This window comes from Thamnophis sirtalis, unplaced genomic scaffold (genome assembly GCF_051295495.1).
Source record: "Thamnophis sirtalis isolate CommonGarterSnake01/CBP01778 unplaced genomic scaffold, rThaSir2_p1.2 scaffold_2, whole genome shotgun sequence".
NCBI lineage: Eukaryota > Metazoa > Chordata > Lepidosauria > Squamata > Natricidae > Thamnophis > Thamnophis sirtalis.
Window position 1 is genome coordinate 162,394,922 of NW_028261382.1, and position 21,653 is coordinate 162,416,574.

At 37.7% G+C, this 21,653-nt stretch overlaps 1 protein-coding gene across 2 annotated transcripts in view; it reads right to left on the reverse strand.

Moving 5' to 3' along the window:
* Positions 1-596: 596 nt before the first annotated feature.
* ZNF516 (zinc finger protein 516) overlaps positions 597-21,653 on the reverse strand; it is a 73,476-nt gene continuing 52,419 nt past the window's right edge. Inside the window, exons 3-5 of one of the 2 annotated variants that reach the window (XM_087707332.1) lie at positions 13,176-13,280; positions 12,114-12,181; positions 2,011-2,210 (exon numbers count right to left, since the gene is read on the reverse strand). In XM_087707332.1, coding sequence (XP_087563458.1) covers positions 2,151-2,210; positions 12,114-12,181; positions 13,176-13,280 — 233 coding nt within the window. In that variant the 3' untranslated portion in view covers positions 2,011-2,150. Of the gene's footprint in view, positions 2,211-12,113; positions 12,182-13,175; positions 13,281-21,653 lie in introns of both variants that reach the window. The other variant, XM_087707334.1, reaches the window with a different exon arrangement.

Consider the following 21,653-nt stretch of genomic DNA (forward strand, 5'->3'; position numbering starts at 1 on the left):
GTCTGGAATATGTCTGTGTGAATTTCTGCAAGGTAACTTCAAAACAGATTAATCAGTTACACAACATCTGCACAGACATTTTATACTAATCCAGAGTTACAGCTGGCTTGGCTTACAGCTGGTGCAGAAGTATGAGGAATAAAATAAAATAAAAATTCCAAACTGGCAAATTATATACGAATATTACAACTGCATTATAGTTAACAGCAAAGCAAGAACAGTCAAGTAACTTGCAACAAGTAGAATCCCAATTCAAATATAGACAACACAAAATCAGAATAGGAAAAAAAAAAATACATATTAAAAAAATCTTTTGAGTAACCCCGTCTTCTAGAGAGAAAAAAAGCACTATCCCATTATTGTAGAAGTAAATGGTTGCTCTCCATCAGTATTAAAAGATTAGTGCTATTTCTGTACATGTAAAATTATTGCTTTTTTTGAAAAATATAATTAGCATGCTAGTTTTCTTTAAAAATCCATTTCCTGCCTTTACAAAAATGTTACAATTAAAAAAAAACTAGTAAAGCTTTTTTTTTTTTTGCAAAAGAAAAACATTCACAAATATGTTCAAGGCAGCATTTTTTTTTTCTTGATGATGATGCATAAAATTGTTTATGTGCAAAATCTGAAATTCTGAATTATTACCGTCACACAGTGTCATAGCAAGAGAAGGAAAAAGTACACGTGGGATATACTTTTGAACAAGACCCTGTGTGAACAACCTGCTGCTTCTTCCCTCTTACCTTTAAAAACTTGCATTTTAAAAAGTTACTGTAGAAGAGGTATATAAAGCGCCTTTTCTCCCCCAGCTACTCCAGTGACTACCATGCCGAATCACCCTGTGCCATCAAACTTGCTGAGTTTGCACTTCCCAGAAGTCCAAGCCATCCATGGCCAACAGCCAGGCTTTCTAGAAACTTCTGGGAAATTCCAGCTCATCTAGAAAACACTAGATTAGGGAAGCTTGCCATCACAAAGAAGAGAAACCCCCCCCCCCCCCGCAAAAAAAGGTTAGAAGGATCCATGAAAGGTACTTGGTCTTGCTGCACAGAAATGCAGTCATCTCCAGTATCGTAAAACCAGAAGTATGCCTAAACATCTGTTTTTAAAATGTATTATAAGTGTATCAATCAGCAGCTTTAAAAAGCTGGGAGGGGTCCCCCCCCTTTTTAATCTAATTTTTAAAAGCATGCATACTTCCTTTGTGATAGATCATGGAAAACTGCATTTTAAAAGAAAGAAAAAGCAGATTAAACAAACAGGAAGGCCCTGAGAGGGGGAGCAAAAAAAAAAAAAAAACACCACACACACAGAAGCCTTTTTTTTCTTTTTCTTCTTAGTGTTTGACCAGCTGTTTTTTTTCTTCTTCTTGCCAAAGTGAGGAGAGAAGCATTTCTTAAGAAGTGTTTTCAATTTCCATATTCACGTACTATTAATGGTGTGCAGTCAAGGATCAGCCCACTGGAAATGGAAGTGGTCCCCAAACTATCATGAAACAACCTCACTGCAGAATGATGGTCTCTCCCTTTTGTCCCTTCTGTCCTTCATCAAGTTTGGCTTATACAGCACTGAACGACTCCTTCCTTCCTTCCTCCTTTTTGTTTTTTTTTTCAAAGTTGCGTGACAGTTGCTTAATCACTCCTTCCCGCATTTCCCAAATCCACCCTGGGTGTGTGTTTCCTTTTAAATAAAAAATAAAACTTCAAACCCACCACGAGGGAAGATTCGGTTGCAGTGCCATCCTCCAAATATATGACGTTTAATTTTTTCCAGTGTCTAAAAAAAAAATGTTATCTTGATTAATATATATGCTTTGCACTACCCCAAAGCTTGCCAGCTCTTCTGTTTATTACAAAGGAAATAAGGAACTGTGGGGACTGATTACTATGTCAATTTGTATATATCTTGGGTAGGGTCTTCATTTATTTTAAAATGATTAACAGTTCAGAGACATCACTCTTCTAGCAAAGCACGGAGCCGGAGTCTTCGCTATAACACAGTTGCTCCAGGGACTGGAGAGATTGTAAAGATGTTTTCCAGCTGGCCTTCTAAAGGGTTGATGGAGTAATTATTTGGAGGTGATGGGAACCGTAGGTCAGGGTACTGGCTGTTGTCAAAGGGGACCCGATGTACACACTGGACATGCGTTTTTAGGTTCCCTTTCTGAGAGGCACTGTACGGACAATATCTGCATTGGAATGGTCTCTCACCTAAATAGGGGAGGGGGGGAGGGACAAGAAGAAGAAAAAGCAAAACACATTGTTATTCTTATTTTCCATAATAGCAGCTGCTTCCCCTGCTCTGCGCACTAAAGCAGTTGAGCAATTTAATAATTTATAATGGCCCTAGCTACCTTTTTTTTATGAGCATTACAAATATTACTGTGACCTAATCCATTAAAATGAATTATTTTTAATCACCTCTGATGAAAGCAATACCCCCATCAAGCTCCTATAAACGCCAGGCTACGTTAGAATAAGCAAATAATAAGAGACTGAAGGAGTACTTGAGGAAAGGTTAACAATGGCCAGAAGAAGGATAAAAGGCTAGCAAGAAAAGCAGAGAGCCAAATGTTATAGTATCTGAGGGGATTTGTGATTGAATGATATGATGTTTCCGAAATTAATTTGGGTAACAAGTATGGATTAAAGCTCATGGATGCTCCATGGTGACTCATACTGAAGTGAAGCAACCTGCTGGTTTCATTGCCCATAATCACAAGGATAGAAAGAAACAGACACAGAGACTAAAAGTGAACAAACTTCTGTTTTCATTAAATCACCACACTGGCTTCCCCAAGTGGCAAATTCCAGGTAAATTAGAGCCGTCCTAATACAAGTAGCCCTTGAATTATTACCACAACTGAGCTCAAAATTTCTGTTGTGAAGAGTGAGTTTTGTCCCATCTTTCCTGCCTCAGTTGTTAAGTGAATCATTGCAATTATTAAATAAGCAACATTATTAAATTAGTTAAGTGAACCTGGCTTTCCCTGATCTGCTTGTCAGAAGGTCACAAAAGATGATCCTATGATCCCAGGACACAGCAACGGTCATAAATATGAGTCAATGGCCAAGTGTCTGAATTTTGATCCCATGACCATGGGGATGCTGCAATGGTCGTAAGAGTGAAAAATGGTCATGCAACTTTTTTCAGTGCTGCTGTAACTAATCACCTAATGAACTGTTTTAAGTTGAGGACTAGCTGTATACAACTAACTGTGACTCTAGGGGGGGGCATCAAATAGGATAAGTCTGGAGTAAAGTTACTTTTTTTGTACTGGGATACAACTGGACCACCCCTTCATGTCTTTGGCTTACATAAATACTATCACTAAAGAGAAATATGTCAGTAGCTTTTAATAACCCGGAATGTAAGCAGTCAATTTAACAGCATGTTGCCTTTAATTTATGAACGAAGTAAGCCTCTTTATGAGTAGAAAAAGTTCTGTGATTATTGAAATATATTTCAGAGATGTTGTTCTCTTTCTTTCTTTCTATCTAGGAAGAGAGGGATAGGAGAGAGGCTAAGAGGAGAATAAGGAGGAGTGGAATGAAGAGAGAGGAGAAGGAGAAAGGAAGGGGAAGTTGAGCAGGAAAGGATGATGGAGGGAAGAAAGGAGGTAGGAGAGAGGCAGAAGAAAGAGGTGTATGGAGAGCAGAAGAACTAATAATAGGTTTTTATCTTTCTGGGCGTTGATGGCAAGAGGAACTGATGTAATTACTACTTAATACAATATGATATTGGCTATGTAATAGTATACATGTGATGATTATATGTTATGAAAATGGAAAATAAAAAAAGTATATTTTCAACAGAGATGCTGTTCTCTGCCCCATTCCCTTAAATCTCACTAGCGCTGACAGCTGCTGTAAGCCAAGACAGAATGGGACAACTCCCCACGGTCAACTCGCCTCAGCCAACTTGCCAAGGGACACCTTGCCATGGCCAAATTGCCATGGGACAACTCTCTGGAGGACAACTCAACAATTCAATTTAATTATTTAAAATAATTTTAAAAATATTTTAATATTTGTCCTTCACATTTCATTTTGTCTCTCCTTTGGCATCCTTTCTTTAATGACTCTATTCTACTATTTCTTCAATATTAGTGTAACTCTTGTTGTGCAGCAAGTTGGCGGTGGTGAATTGGCTGCAGCCAGTTGGCTGTGGTCAGTTGTCATAGACCCAAGCCAAGAAGCCTGGCCAAGGGCGTGGTTAACATTGCAATGGGTACCTTAAGCCTTCCTTAGACAAAGGTACTAATTGTCCCTTAACCCTATTCCCCAAACTAAAACAAAGAAACAAACAAACCGGCAACATTTTTGTCCCACTTCTGACAGATTTACAAGTGGAACTTTGCATCTTCGTTTTATAATTCTTCATGGATTCAGAGATCTTAAATCTCTGACCATCTTCTATTACTACATCAGAAATTATAGTCTACTGGCCATCTTGCTTCAGGCAACATGCCAATAATTAACCAGCTTTTTCACCTGATTCCCAATAATTTAACTTCAAACTCTTCAAAGAAAATTCAACCTGTTCAGCATAACTGTATCTTAGCTAACATAAAAGCATAATTGCATTTTGTAGGAATTTTGTATGGACCAACACCCCCCCCCCACACACACACTTTTTTCAAACATGTTTATCCATCTGCTGATGGAAAAGATTTCTAAATGTCCTTGCAGCATAAGCAATGATTTAGCTCCTTGTAGTGGCCTTATATACATCCCAAATTGTTCAAAGACTAGCTCAATTATAATTTTTTAAAATGTAGTTTGTTGTCTAACATAAGTGAGAAAATAATCACAAAACAAAGATGTACTAAAATACCACCTATTGCTAACTAACAATGTTTTTAAACTGAATACAACTGAAGCGTGATATCTTCTTCAATATTGTGAAAAACTAGCTGTCACTCCCAAAAAGAAGGGAAAAGAGAACACAGATCTGTATAAATGTAAACATATAGTCACTGACTGTCCTAGTTTCTTTATACTTTTACCTTTAAACCCAAACTTAGAGTGAACAACCCACAGACTGAAAGGAGGCATTTTAAATAGAAGATTTTGTTCTATTAAATAAATTAAATTATCAACTAAAACAGGGGTGGGCAATTATGGTCCCTTTATGGCCCATGGACTTCTGTTTCCAGAATTGTTGAACCAGCATGGCTGGTTCAGGAATTCTAGGAGTTGAAGTCCACAAATCATAAAGGGGCCAAAGTTGCTCATCTATGCTGATGTCTATTTTTCAAGAGCATGGTGCAACTATACAAGTTGGCATGATGCAACTATATCATATTATTAAATGTAATAGGGGTGGGCAATAAAGAAAATTAATTCTTTAATTTTCAACATGGTTTGACAGCCATGTTTCCATAAATGCATAACCTCCCCCTCTGCTTTTTACCAATGTCTATCAAATGAACATTAACTATGTGTTAAAACACACAAACAAACCCCAAAGGCTATGTGAAAACCAATGATTCTCAACATAAAATTGTGAATAAACGTGAGTTTGCAGCTAAAGGCAATGGAATTCTGAGAGCATCTGGACAATGTGACTTTCAGTGCTAATGGCTGAAGCAGCATGGCAAGGTACAGCTTACTCTTATGCATTAACCTTAAACCAAAACCTTGGTGAAGGGAATTAAGACTATTTTAAATTAACACAACATCGGACCCAACCACCGTGTGAAAATATTCCCAGTAAATTTCAAGCTGTGCCTATGGCACTCCTGGAAAAGCTAACGAAAAGCCAGTGTTGCTTGACATAATGTATTAAGTATCTGTCCTTTGTTAATAGATTTAGAAAAATCCTAATTAAGGCTGGCCGAAGATTCATGACATTTGCTAGTCAAAGTCTGCTGTGAGAAAGGAAGATTTGCAACAAAATTAAAGGGGGCGACTAGGGGAGGGAGGAAGCATCTGTGCGGACTACCATATATTTGAAGTGCAGAAATGGTAAGAGAGTGAGAGACGTGATAAAATTTATTTAGTAATATGCTGAATTTCATGCAATAAACTAAGAGAAATGCTTTATATTTTTTTCATAGCTACCTCAGGAGATGTTAATCATTAAATTAAAACAACACACACACACACACACTTCAAAACACACCACTAAAACATCACACACACACACACACACACACACACACACACACACACACACAGGACAGATTACGGGTACAGCAGGGAATGCAATTCCACGTTGTGTGGTTGAGAAGAAAATAAAAAAGGAACTGGATGTTCCCGTCTGCCTGGGTAGGAATGATAGGAAAAAAGAAGAATGGGAAAAGAGATGGAAATGGAGCAAAAAAAACCCCAACAACCTTGGCTTGAGGTTGTAATTAAAGTATTTATGGGGAACAGCCTTCCTAATCAGATATTTCCAAGGAAGGAGCACATCACAGTTCCAGCTGTAATTCACTCCCAGAGGAGGCTCACTTAGAAGCAGCCAAAACATGAAAGAAGTTATCACTGTCCCACAACATCTGAAAGATAAGGCCAGAGGCTGTGATAGTAAATGGGAGGAAATGAGAACTCTTCTCTAAGCCCAAGCAAAGGAGAAGAACTCCCTGTGGGGGCTGCACCGTAAAAGGTGGCCATAGCCAAAAGCCACGGATTCTATTCTCATGTACTTGTATTACTGTGGCTGGAGCAGAGCTCCCAATGCTAAATTAGAAAATGCAATTATCTTGTATGAGGTTCCCATTATCATAAAGAAAATGCTAATGAAATCAGAGAGTGGAAAGCTTTAAAAAAGAAAAATTTCAGGGAAGGTTTCCCTGTTACATGGAAAAAGAGATGAACTGTAGCCATTACAGGTTGCAGCTAAGGAAATAGTAAAGTTTCACTGATAATGAAGATGCCGGTTAACTGAAGTCATTGTAACTGGGTAGAAATTAAACACCTTCAAATCAGTGATTGAATTACATGTTCTTAAACTTGATGGAAAGAGTTTCAAACACTAGTTTTATATCAAATGTCTGAATATTCCCCAAAGGGCAGAGGAACAGCAACTAACGTTACTTGAAACCCTTCAAAGTTCAGCTAACTACAAAGTTAGAAAAGCTGTCTTCAGTTTCTTTCTAACCAACAAAGCTATTCAGGAGATAATTGAGTTGTTCTGAAAGCGTCAGCCTGAGTAAAGATTACAGTGCTACGGAATCCCTCGTGATCTTCTAAAACCAAATAAAGCAAAAACATGGTGACCGGCAGAATTAATTCACATTAATATCATTTCAAAGGATTGCCTTATCCAGTTCAAGAACTGTGTGGGAACTCAATTCCGCTTGGATTCCCCAAACCACATGGTTGATAACACTACCAAGACAACCTAATTCATGCTTGACAACCTGTCTTTGTGGTGAAAAACATAAGCCATGAGCACATCTCAGAAACTCAGACCGTCCGAGGAGCTGCTGATACAGTTCTACAGAGGAATTATTATTATTTTTACCTCCATTACTGTCTGGTTTGGTACCAGGACAGGCATAGACCTCAATGAATACTTAGGAATGCAGAAAGAACAACTGCAACCAATCTGCCTTCCACTGAGGACCTATATACTGCACGAGCCAGAAAGAGGGCTGAGGAAATATCTACAGAATTCTCACATCCTGGACATAAACTGTTTCAACTTCTCCCCTCAGGATGCCGCTATAGGGCACTGCATGTCAAACAACTAGACAGTTTTTCCCTTGTGCCCTCACTCTGCTGTACAGCTAATTCCCACAGCACTGTCTTACGTATAAGAATATTTACCCATGTAGTAGGGCTGCATTACTATTATCCTCATCTTTCCTATTACCTACTCCTATTCTCGTCTTTCCTATTACCTACTCCTATTCTCATCTTTCCAATTATCTACTACTATCTTATGAGTATCACTTTGTTGATTGTATCTTGTGATTTATGGTTGTAACTTATGATTTATCACTTTGTTGCTTGTATGTATACCGAGAGCTTATGCACCAGAGACAAATTCCTTGCATGCCCAATTACTCTTGGCCAATAATAAATAATATTCTATATTCTAATCTGAAGCATGAACAGTTCAGGTACATTTGGATGTGGTAAAAGAATTTAATAAAATGACAAGGGGAAACCAGATATCATGTTGGTATCATAATCCTTTTTCCTCCGATCAACTATATTTTTTGTGCTAAAGAAAATATGTTGGAGCTACACTCTTGTTGCTTATTTCAATTTCCTTTGTGCAATGAAGAATTTGAAAAAAAATCATGAAATGTCTCTAGTATAGGAATTCAGCCTTGAGTGCTCAACGGTCTTCTCTCTCCCTTCAAGTGATCTCAGAAGATATTACTGTAGTGTGGTGTCTGTATTAGGAACAAATGTGTCATTTTAAAAATAAAAATCATGATAATGATGGAGATGAATGGATGCATGTGTACATTGAGCTAAAAAGTAAACTAAAGGACAGAAACACAGCATTCCTCTGCCTACCTGTTTCTTCATTATTTGTATTACAATATTCACAGCTCTAAAAGAGACAAATTAGTCTGCCAATTATTCATTATGAATTATTTTGATTAATGGAATTCTTAAATTCAGCATAACCATTTAAAAAATAACATTCACAATAATCAGAAATAAACTATTAATCACAGGGTAAAAATTCTGGCATATTTACAGCACATGCCACTAAAATGTCCTTGCAAATTAATTTCCAACATGTAATGGAAATTATTGAAGTTGGTAGTTCTACTGCATTCTCAATTGAAATTTCATTCTTTGATAAAGCTGCTATTTAACATAATGAGGACAGATTATTTTAAAAATCTTATAAAATTAATGACTGAATTTTCTTTTTGACTTCATCATTTTCCTATCTTTTCTGAAAAACATGAACATTTGCATGGGTTAGAAAATATATTCATTAGTACAATCAACCTGGTTTTTAAAAAAATAAATAATCTAAGACTGTCTAAGGTGTTCATGTCAATTTTCCCTTGCAATAATTTCTAAGCACATTGTTCCCCCTTTTGCTTACTTTATAACTACATTACATACATTTGATTCATTTTGGTATATTTTCCTATAATATTTTGAGTTTAGTTCTAATAGAAGAAGAATTTAATTAAGCCTAAATGTTTTCCAAATTGTTTTCAAGTACTGATTGGTAAGGTGCTCTCATCCAAGCATATATTCTAGCCAATCAATCTCTGTTGTAAATAACAACTCTTTCCTCATATTTTACTGCTACATGCCTTCCTTTCCATTACAAGATATGGAAAAGCCACTGATGATGTCTCATTTTCTAACTAAGGAAATGTGATTGGCATGGGTCATTATTTATAAAGGTGTTGATACCAAGTAACTAGCAATGCATAAAGGCATAAAAAGGAGCAAACTAAAATTCATCTTCATTCACTTAACAACCCCATAATCCCTTACGGGGTAGAGTCATGAATAGAATAAATAACAGAAGGGACCTTGGAGGTCTTCTAGTCCAACCCCCTGCCTAGGCAGGAAACCCTATACCATTTCAGACAAATGGTTGTCCAATCTCTTCTTAAAAACTTCCAGTGTTGAAGCACTGACAACCTCTGGAGGCAACTTGTTCCACTGATTAATTGTTCTAATTGTCAGGAAATTTCTCCTTAGTTCTAAGTTGCTTCTCTCCTTGATTAGTTTCCACCCATTGCTTCTTGTCCTACCCTCAGGGGCTTTGGAGAATAGTTTGACTCCCTCTTCTTTATGGCAACCCCTGAGATATTGAAACATTGCTATCATGTCTCCCCTAGTCCTTCTTTTCATTAAACTAGATATACCCAGTTCTTCATATGTTTTAGCCTCCAGTCCTCTCATCATCTTTGTTGCTCTTCTCTGCACTCTTTCTAGACTCTCCACATCTTTTTGTTGGGGCAACTGAGTAGAGCTAGCAGAGTGTTTTAATGGCTGGATGCCCTTCCTATTGCCAATGCAGGGTTTTGTTCAGCATGGAGAAAAGCATCAAAGGAGTAGGCCATCCATCTGAGGATAAGGAGGCCCACATTCAGGGACATCTGGAGGGGCCATGACCAACATCAAAATGTCAGACACAATTAGGCAATCAAGGGTCTATATCTTTATGGGATTGATGTTGAAAGGGTAGGGATTTGACTGCCTGGTCACAGTGGCCATATTTGACATTGTTGACACTCTTCTCTTCCCCCAAGGATGCTCCTATGTACATTTCATGCACAGCCACAAAGAAAGCTCTCTGAAACATTCTCATCTGTTGAATCACACCATTTTACGGCTCCTGACAGGAGTTCCTGTGGTTGAATGTAAATGTTTATATGCAAATAGACCATCCTTTAGATATGCCAGCTTCGGCACTGGATTATGTTGGGAACAAACTGTAAATCAGGAAAGGATGCAGAGAAGAAATTGAAATCCACAATATGCTGTTAATGATTCCACTGGTATAATGTATTAATAGAAATGGACTCGGAAACAGAATTAGTTAAAGACTGTATGTTAAAGTGGGCTCAAAACATTGAAGAGCCAATAATGTTGGACACATGGGAAAAGATTTGGGTAAGAAATGTAAAATTTACACAAGCCCAAAACTTGAGAGAAAACTTTTATAAGATGTTTTATAGATGGCATTTAGATCCTAAAAAATTGGCTTCTATGTATTCGAATTTACAACCTAAATGCTGGAGATGTGATTGTGTGGATGCTACATATTTTCACATATGGTGGACTTGCAAAAAGGTTAAAGCATTTTGGATAAAAATATGGTGGATTATGCAAAATGTTCTTTAAAAAAAGGATAAAATGATTCCACTGGTAAATGTATTGCACCGCACGGATTGAAGCACGGATTACCTCCTATTTTCTATACGACATATGAATTGGCCCTTCTAAGTCAGCTCAAGACTATGGCAATTCCAACACGAATTATTACCATACTCAAATCAATAGTGCATATGGTTCATTGGTTGACAGGCAAAAAACGCTGTCACTGAAACAACGCTATACAAATAACAGTGCTTCCTGAACAGTTAATAAATGACTGGTGGAAGTACATGGACAAGTAACTGCAAGTGCTTGTGAAAGATGTTAACTCCACAAATGCATGGATGAGTTAGTGAGAAAAAGGTAATCTGGCACCGACTGGCAATAAATATAAAACCCCAGAGTAAGAAGCAATGTTCAGGACAGCTTACAGCATTAGTGAAAATGAAGAAAATTTAAAGGACAGCCAGGTCATTCTCAAGAAAGGAAAATATTGTACATAGTCAGCAGAGGAAAACACACCACCACACAGAGTCCACGTAGATTGAAAGAAAAGGATCTTTCAAAGCTAAGAGCTATAGAATACCGTAATAGAAATACTCTTCAGAAAAACACAGTTGAATTGTTGCCCATTTCCAAACCAGGTATATGCTAGGTATACAAGTAGTCCTCAACTTATGACCACAATGGAGCCCAAAATTTGTGTTGCTAAGCGAGAAATTTGTTAAGCACGTTTTGCCCTGTTTTACGACTTTTCCAGCCACATTTGTTAAATGAATCGCCGCAGTTGTTAAGTTAGTAACACAAATGCTAAGTGAATTTAGCTTCCCCGTTGACTTTGCTTGTCAGAAGGTTTCAAAAGGGGATTGCATGACCCCGGGACACTGCAACTGTCATAAATGTGAGTCAAGTTGTCAAGCATCCGAATGTAAATCACATGACCATGGGGATGCTGCAACGGTCATAAGTGTGAAAAAGGGACGTCGGTCACTTTTTTCAATGTTGTTGTAACTTTGAACGGCCACTAATAAGTTTGAGGACTACCTGTATAATAAACTATCTATTTGAAAACAATATAATTATATGCATTGTTCAGTGCACAGTGTAAAAATTCTCCATTTCAATATAAGCATTTGACTGGTAATCACAATACACTGATCATAATTTCTAGTCAATATGAACAAGGGTGTCCATACATTTTTTCTTTAAAATATAATAAACCGAGGCACGATTATTATTTACTGTCTTCCTACCTAAACAGTGAGTGCTTTACTGATGAGTATCTCCATGTAACTTTCTTTTCCCCCGACTATCACATTAAAAATCAAATACCCAATTAATTGTAAAACATACTTGTTTTGGGGCATCTGCGGAGGTGGTGTGAACTTCAGTACCTCGGAGTCCATTAGACTCAAATACCACTGTGGGAACAAGGGGGCTTGTTAACAGATGAACATTCAAGCTTCGTTAGTGTGTGTACATTATTTGACTCCATTACAGATTAATCACACTGAGGGGAGGATGGGAAGAAGCAAAGACACCAACTCTTTGCCTATAGCTGGAAAATACCAATTTACCGTAACACTTACTGCAAGAGAGTGTGCTAATGGGAACCTAAGGGCACTGCCTTTTTTAATTCAGACTTCAGTGCTGAAGAAAGCAATCACTGACAACATTAATTATCAGTGTGTACATAAAGGGACCCTCTTCTTGAATTACTTACCATTTGGCCTCTGTCATTTTTGCAGCAGAACTTCTCATACATGCATCACTCACCCTTCTTCAAAGAGAAAGGGAGGAAGGGAGAGATCTAGTCTCAACTCCTCACTATAAGGTTATGAAGATGTACTGACATGCTGTTAGCTTTAACTTGCTAGGTTCTTCACTTCCAAATACCGAAGGGCTGACATCCAAAATTTATCCTGGACTATTCTAAGGGCCGGGATGAGGGGTAAGGTTTTCGAAGAAGAAGAAAAAAAAATTACAAATCCCAGGCTTATTTGCGTCCATGGCAAGGAGAACGAAAGCTTTCTGTTCAGTTCAAAAGGGGGGAGGGGGGTTGATTTCAATTTATGCCAGCGGCAACAGATTTCATTAGCATATTCATTCCAGAGTATTCTTCCTTCTAATTAAAAGGGTTTTTTTTAAAAAAAAAAAAAAAGGAAAGGAAAAAAACCCACAAAACTCTGCAAATCATCTTATTTAATCAGCAATGCAAGGTTTTGCAAGAGAGGCGAAGAGAATTCAGGTACTTGAAATGGAACATGAAATGCTAATCAAATCTGAAATGGTGTACAATGGAGAAGCTTTAAAGAAACCAACAACAACAAAATAGATTGGTGACCAGGAAATTAATATGCAATCGTTACTAGGGGTGTCCCTTCATCCCACCGGAAGACATGTAAGGCAATGTACCTGTGTGAGACCTCATGTGGGTCCTGAGGTGGCTTGGCTGTGTGAAGCCCTTCCCACACTCTACACAGAGATAGTCTCCTTGGCGCGTTTGTGTCCTAAGCATCCCTGTAAAGGGGGGGGGGAGAAAAGGGAGGGGGCATGGGAGGAAAAAGAGAGGAGAAGGGGAAGTTGAGAAGAAAACAATATGCCAGAGGAAAACATCATTAGTATGTCTAATGTGTCATTATGTGAGATTACCTTCAGGCCCTGGATAACAACTGTCAGCCTTCATCTAGGCACTGGCTGACAGGCCAGGCACACACATAGGACTGCAAGAATGCATAAATTACATTGAATTAAAAAATGTTCCCCGTGATGTGCCCGCACCAGAAGTGGCATGTCAGGTGTGCGCTTTTCATAGCAGCTGGATCCACTTTTCGGCATCACCCCGCTTTGTCAAGCAGTACATCTGGCAAATCAAAGTGACTCCAGCGTGGTGGAGACAAGTCATATGGATAATAGGAAGTGAGTAGAACCAGAGCTTGACTGCCCCACAGTCACACACAGACACACACAAACACACACACACCCCTGGGCAGGCTTGGAAAGGAGTGCAAAATGAGTGAAGCCATCATAAATGGATCAGACCTTTAGCCCTACCTTTTCCTGCCTACTGGTACAATTCTGACCCCAGATCTGCGAGGCTCAGAGAAAAGACATCTATGAATCACAGTGTCATTATGGGCATTCTGAGATCACAACAAGGCAGCAGTCTTTTGCCAGCCTTTCGTAGGCAGATTTTCTAGGTCCTTAGCCTCTATGGAAAATGACTCAAATCTCTTCTTTTCCCCCAAAGGTCAGTTTACAGTATCTGACTTAAAGGGCTGGTCTGTGTCTTTTTACTGTGATCAGAAAGGACACATTTGACTTTTATTGGGTTATTTATTTTTTCCAGATATTTCACATAATGGTTGCTAAAGGGATGGAAAAAGGTTTTATTGGGTATTAATATTCCCATCCTTAAAATACACATGCACACGGACACAGATGGTCACGGGATTTCAAGGTTCTGAACCCCTCTAGCTTGGTGCAGAAAAGGAGAAAATTGAGGATAGAAATAAAATGCATGCTTTGTATGACTTTTAAGAAAGTTAATATACAAATCAATTCCAACTATATCAATCTCTAGCTTCGTAGAATACAACTGAAAATACTTCCCCAGGGATAACTGTCCTTTAGAAAAAACAATCCAGAAACATTTACAGTAAACACACAAGCATAGACATGCAAACAGAGAGGCCACATTCAGACATTTATTTATTTACATTTATCTAACTCCCTCCCTTTTCCAGCACCTTAAAGCTACAGGACATGAAATTAATTCTGAAGGAACCAAATTAATCTCCAAAACTGAACACTTCAACAAAAGAATAAATATGGAAGCTATCAAAATAGAGAAACACCCCACAACATGAATAAACGTGACAATGCCTCCCGCCTGCCAGACATCTGGAAACCAGCCCTAGTCAACAAACAAGCCCCACCCACCACCCAGGCCATTACAACACAAAACAACAACGGACACACAGCCAGCACTAATCAACCAATCATGATACAACCACACAACCAATCAATCCACTTACTGAAACAAAGCCAGCACTCCACACCCACCCCCCAAGATTTATAGAGACGGCAGCTCCGAGTACGCTTTAAGCCGAAAACACCAGCCTGAAGATAGATAGATAGATAGATAGATAGATAGATAGATAGATAGATAGATAGATAGATAGATAAATAGATAGACAGACAGACAGACAGACAGATAGATAAGATTGACAGTATCTTGGCGATGTTTCGACGAGGTCACACTCGCCATCTTCAGGCTGGTGCCTTTGGCTATATTTTCCCATATTTATAGAAAAACGGCAGCTTCGTTCATGCTTTGCTCACACAAGCACGAAGCCAAAGGCACCAGCCTGAAGATGACAAGTGTGACGTCGTCGAAACATCACTAAGATATTGTCAATCTTATATATACATGCATGCACATACATACATATATGAGTGCAGCCTTAGTATTACGTGTTGAAGATGATGAAATATTTAATTTTATATAGCCTACTCTGTTCTAATCGACTAGAAACTTTTTGTAGCCATGATTTGATCTTGGTTCGTAAATCTTTTATGTGTTCATTGTGGTTTGTTATTGTATCTGAAATGGCTGTTCTGAATTAATGTATGTTTCAGAGATCTACTCCAGCTTTCCGATCCCAGTCTTAACTTCCAAATGTGGGGCATGAGCAATGAGAAAAGAAAGTCATTCTTGTGGTAGGGTGCTAATCCTCGCCCTTCCTTCTTTTCCCACAATTATCTTCCTGCTGATAAGCCCTCCTCTTTCAGTCTGTTCAACTTTCTCCAGAATAATCAGATGGATGGATGGATGGATGGATGGATGGATGGATGGCAGGCAATTCTAGATAACCTTTACAAAGTACATGTCAGGTTCCGAAGGGTTAATGAAAAAAGCCAATCACCAGATACTGATGTATAGAAGAAGTGAAAGGATTTCATTCAAAGAATTTTGTGGGGTGCATGTAATTCTGTTTTTGTCTTTTTACAGGTGATGACTTCCCATGATTGAGATAAAGTAGCAACTAGTTTTTCTTTTACAAAAAAGAACAAAACTAAGAATGCTTTTAACCCCTTCCTTTTCAAATGACTTGACTAAGGTGGAATGCATTGCATGTTGCATTAGTACTTCAAACTACATCAATAGGTTTTCAGAGACGAGTTCTACCACAGCAGACATCAAAATACAGCATATGCAGTTACAAGAAACACTTTAGAAAAATGTCTGGAAGTGTCCCTGCTTTATTTCATCCAATGAAACTAGGCACATTTTCAGCTACTACTAAAAAAGACCTCAGATATGTACATTTTAGGTGCTTCTGGTTTTCTTCACTGTTGATCAAATATATTAAATTAGCATTTGCCATTTCAATCTATGGCCTTTTAGTTGTCTTGATTTAGTAATGATGGTCCTTAGCCTAGATAGATCATTCTCAACACACTGGGAATTATTCCAGTTACACTGTACTTGGTTCCTAAGCCACACTAACATCTTTTTTCACTGCTTATCTTCCCAAAAATATCCATGTAAATTATCATTAAGATGCAGAACAGGTCATCATACAAATTGAGGGATTTTGTTCATATCAATGCAAAATTTTATGGGTAGTGGGCAACTCTACACATAAATCAAAATCTAAGAGACTGGTTTGGACAAAACTCGGCAACACTTTTTCGTGCGGCTGTTGATAAAAATAGGATCGTCAACATGATCACCAACGTCCAATTACGGATAGGGCACAAGAAGTGGGCAACTAATAGGCCAAATGTCAACTCTGAAGCTGACCTGACCAAAGTCACTTTGAGGCTTCAGTGTTGCCACACCGGAGCTGAGGGATAGGGAGGGGGGATTACAGATAGCTGGGGCTTTTAGCCAAAACAAAATACTTTCTCTTGGGAACCAAGGACATTCTTACACCTGGTCAGAGAGGAGGAGTGACGTGACCAGGCAACCAGATGGCAGCCTGATTGGACCACGTGACTGGTTGTTCAGGGAAGGGGAAAAACTTTTACTTTTAATTAGGTGAAAACTGTGGGAACCGTGAAGTCGGTTTTCACCAAAACTGTGCCAATATGATATAACCAATAAAACTATTATTTGAGGAATCTACCTGCCTTGGAGTTTTGCTTGCTACGGATGTATTACGTGGAACCCTGATACCAAATCTGTCAGAAAAAAGGATTTTGCACAAGAATCAGTTATACTAATTTCTGTCATATTGAAGGCAAGTTTTGTCATAAACTTACTTCTTAACTTAACTGATGAAATGCAATTGTACATGATAGCTATTTTAATAACTATTTTTACCATGAAAAAGGCAGTAGCTATTAACTACATAAAAGGGAAAGCTTGAGAGAATAATCTCTTCTAAAGGAAAGCAACAGCATTAATGGATTTTTGCAGAGGAAATAGTCCAAGGAAATATTTATTCATTCACTCTTTATGTTAAAGTAATTGAACAAATGCATGTAGAAAAAAAGCAAAGGAAGTTTAATTTAATATCAAGTTGATAACTACAATCCACACAAGAATCTCCTTGATCCAGAAATGTGTTTAGAATATTCTACTGCTGATTCTAAAAATAAAAGGAGGAACATGTTTAAAAACATGATTTTCAACTCTGGTCTGGAAATTTCTCAGGTTCTTTGGAAGATTTTCAATGTTTATCAGCAAGAAGTTCAATGACTAAAGAGCTGTCCTGAAATACAGCTTGATCATTATAAGGAGCCATCCAGTAGATGTTGGTCAGCAAAACTAGTTGTCTTCTATGACCTCAAAATGAGGGTATATACTCAGGGAAATGGGGCAACTTGCCACAGCCAAGTTACTGCAGCAAACTCACCACAGGCAACTTGCCACAGGAGAACTCACCATGGCCAATCACTATGAGACAATTCATTCTAGGACAATTTAACAATTCTATGTAATTATTTAAAATAAATAAAATTATTTTAATTTTTGCCATTCACATTTCATTCTGACCTCCTTTGGCATCTTTTCTTTAATGATTCTATTCCGCCATTTCTTTGATATTAGTGTAACTCTTGTTCCTCAGTGAGTTTACTGCAAGCGAGTTGGCCGTGGCAAGTTGGATGTGGCAAATTGCCATAGACCAGGAGTGTCAAACTAAAGGTGCTTAGGTCGTGGCTGCGGGGCCGGTCTGGAAACAGTGAAGGATCGGCCCATGGTGCCTCTGTCAGCAAAAATGGAGCTCAGGTGGGCTGCCCGTTTTCACTGGCAGAGTGCTCGGGGCGCCAGAGGTGCCCCCAACACAAGTGGCATTGAGAAGGCCCCCCTCAGGTCAAACACAACCCCGATGCGGCCTTCAATGAAATCAAGTTTGACACCCCTATCATAGACTCTATACTCAGACTGGAACCACATCTGGAATCAGAGTGGATAACTGATATCGAAAGGGCCATCATAAGGCAGTTGTTCAGAAACTAGGGCTTCATGGAGATTTTATAAATAAATGATATGATTAGCATGTATGATTAGCGCTAAACCACGAGATCAGTATTAGGTAGGAATTAATTCACATGATATAATTGGGGAAGGTAGACAATAGCCATTGAATATGTCCTATATTGGGCATTCTATTAGTTACTTTTCTTGACAAAATGGCTTTTATGACAGGACTCCTGGCTAAAACCTCCACATGTATAAAGTTTGTACTGGTTTGCAAAAGGAATACCTCCCATTATGTCAATGGCATTTAATTCATGATGGAAAAAATGCTATTGTTGATACAATCAATCCTGTGTGTGACAAAGAAAAAAACATTCAGTCATTCAGCCTATTGATGCCGATTTATGCATTGATTTTTTAAAAAAACCCTTCACTGATGTTGTATTTGAGCAGTCCAAATCAGAATGCATACTTAGATGATAAATTCTGATAATAACCAAGATCAATGTTAAAAGATAAACAATATTAATGTTTTAAAGATCTCTTTATGCAGAACCTGTTATACAGATCACAATACCTCCATCAATGAAGGGTGCAGGTGTGTATAAATATTATTCACTTTTATTTACATAAATTTCAGATTCTCATCAGAGTAATTCCTGTGGAAGTAGAAAGGATAATTGCCATGCTGCCTGTGTCACATTTAATACTATGATAGCTATAAATAACACTCATAGTAAAATAGAAAAATAACCCCTGAAGAATCTGAAACGCTGGTCTTGGTCTTGTGGGGGAGCTGTTTTCTTAACAACATTCTTAAGAAAGCAAAAAGCTTGTGAATGCCCGACACAATACAAATGCTAATAACTTGCACTGATATTCTGGTGGTATTTGTAACTATTTCTCCAAGGGGTTGGAAAATTGCTGTGTTACCAGAAAGAAACAAAATTGTGCACTTATCTCCTGAGAACAGAGGCACAATTTAAAATGTAAAAGCAAAAACTCCAAACCTGCCCCAATTCTACTGTTAAAGCATTCATAGGGGAATGCTCTACTGGGAGCAATAAAGTTCTATTGCAAAGGAGAAGTACACTGAATATTTTAAATTAAAAATGAATAAGACTCCTAAGTGTATGTTCAAATGTATGTAGAAAGAAGAAAAGAGGGAGAAAGAGTAGGGGAAGGAAGGAAGGAAGGAAGGAAGGAAGGAAGGAAGGAAGGAAGGAAGGAAGGAAGGAAGGAAGGGAGGGAGGAGGAGATGGAGGAGGAGGAGGAGGAGGAGGAGGAGGAGGAGGAGGAGGAGGAGAAGGAGAAGAAGAATGGTGTCGAATAAAACAATCTGCAAATAAAAAGAAAACTAACTCTAAGGTCTCAAAGTCTGACCCATTTGAGTGAAGGTTAAATGAAGACATAATTAGTGATGTTTTCCAGGCAGTAGATGATATGTTCAATAAAGTAAAATAGTGGCTACTGTTGTACAAGCAGATCTGCACTGGCCATGGATTCAATACAGATCAGAAAAGGAAATGAAAAGTGAAGTAACACAAAGACAAATTTTTGAATTCCTAGGTTTATTACTAGGATTGACAAAGCCAATGTGTTCGCAGAAAGCAATGCCCAATGAGTGTGCATTGAGAATTTGACAACACTGTACAATTGTGCTGTAGAAAATATTCAATTGTTTGTGATTAAGCTCTACTTTTAAAACAGAAGATGAAGTTACCACTTCATAGTTTAACAATTATGCTCTTACTCTAGTCTATACATGTATGAATCAACATATTTTCCTTACTTTGTATTCTTGTAAATTCTTGCTTTTTTATTGTTACAGCATCCACAATTTTTCTTCTAGATCAATGGTATATTTTTATTTCTGCATGGTATTTGGGAAAGCATGACTAATTTAGAAACAAAACCTGAGTCTGACTTAAATTGCTTATATGGTTCTTTAGCAAACTTATTTCACACTATGAAATTTTAGATAGCCCTTGACTTACAACCACAATTGAGTCCAAAAGTTGCTAAGTGAGACAGTTGTTAAATGAATGTTGTCCCTTTATGACCTTTCTTGTCACAGTTGTTAAGTGAATCACTGTAGTTATTAAATTAGTAACATGGTTAAGTAAATCTGGCTTCCCCATTGACTTTGCTTGTTAGAAAGTCCCCTGGAACACTGCATATGTCATGAGTCAGTTGCCAATCATCTGAATTTTGATTACGTGACAATGGTTCTAAGTATGAAAAAACATCATTTTTTTCAGTGCCATTGTAACTTTGAATGGTCACTAAATGAATTGTTGTAAGTCAAGGACTACCTGTGTAGTGTGTCCTATTAATGAGAGCTGTCCTAAGTTGTATTACCATCGGCATCTGAGAGTTTATAATGGCTGCAGCATAAGAAAAAAGTCAAAAGTCAGCCTATCGATTCTGGCTAAAATAATCTGGAAAGACTTGAAATCAAGGCATTCTATTGTTTATTGTCTTAATGTGGGAATTGACTAATGTGATTGTTTTCTACTTACCAAAATTAATATCAGAGGGACAAATCATCTTCTGAAAAAGGTTTCTGATCCTGGCATTAGCTATTCCAGAAATGGAGCAATGTTGACAGGGGAAGAACCAAAGAACCGTTTCATCCCAATGCAAGTGGATTTTTCTTAACCACATTAAAAAGGCACTGCCAAATAGTAGCCACCAATAAGTAAATCTGTCACAGTAATTCTTTCTCTTATTATTTATCATGATTTTCTCTTTTTTTTTTTCATCTTATCCCTGTCCTGAACTCACTTTTTCTTGTATTTTCTTTGGTTGTTTTCCAAATAAGCATGTTTTTATTTCCAAGTTTGCTTAATGTTTAGATTGTGCTCATATTTCTTGTCTATTAGGATGCATTTCCATGCATTATTTTCCTAAATCTTTGTATATTGCCTTCACACACGTGTTTTTTTAACTGGAAAGAGCCAAAAACATTGAATTTTGAAAAACTAAAACCAAGTTTTAGTTCATATGTGGGTTCAAAAATGCAAAATTTAAAAAAAAAAATTTCATCTGTTTAGTAGTAGCCCAATTATAAGGGGCCCTTATAACTTTTTCAATAAGCAAAATAATGGACATAACGTTTGCACTGCAACTTCTTAGAGCACTTACACAGGTCCCACTAAGTAAAACAGACCAAGAATCTACAAGATTAACTTGTATTGAGATTGGCTATAAGAACAAAATCCTGCAAGTCTGATTATGCAGTTTCTCCTCTAGTTTATCATTTAATGAATTAAGGACATGTTTGCCCAATTGCTTTGAATATTAGCTTGTTTCTCAAATCTTAAAAATATTTCAACCCTTTTTGCCTAGGTAACAATTTGATCAAGTTCAACTTTCTTATTCTCAGGAACCTATTAGATATTACCTTACAGCTGTTTACAGATAATTGTTAACAGCTTTACAGTATCTTTTACAAATCA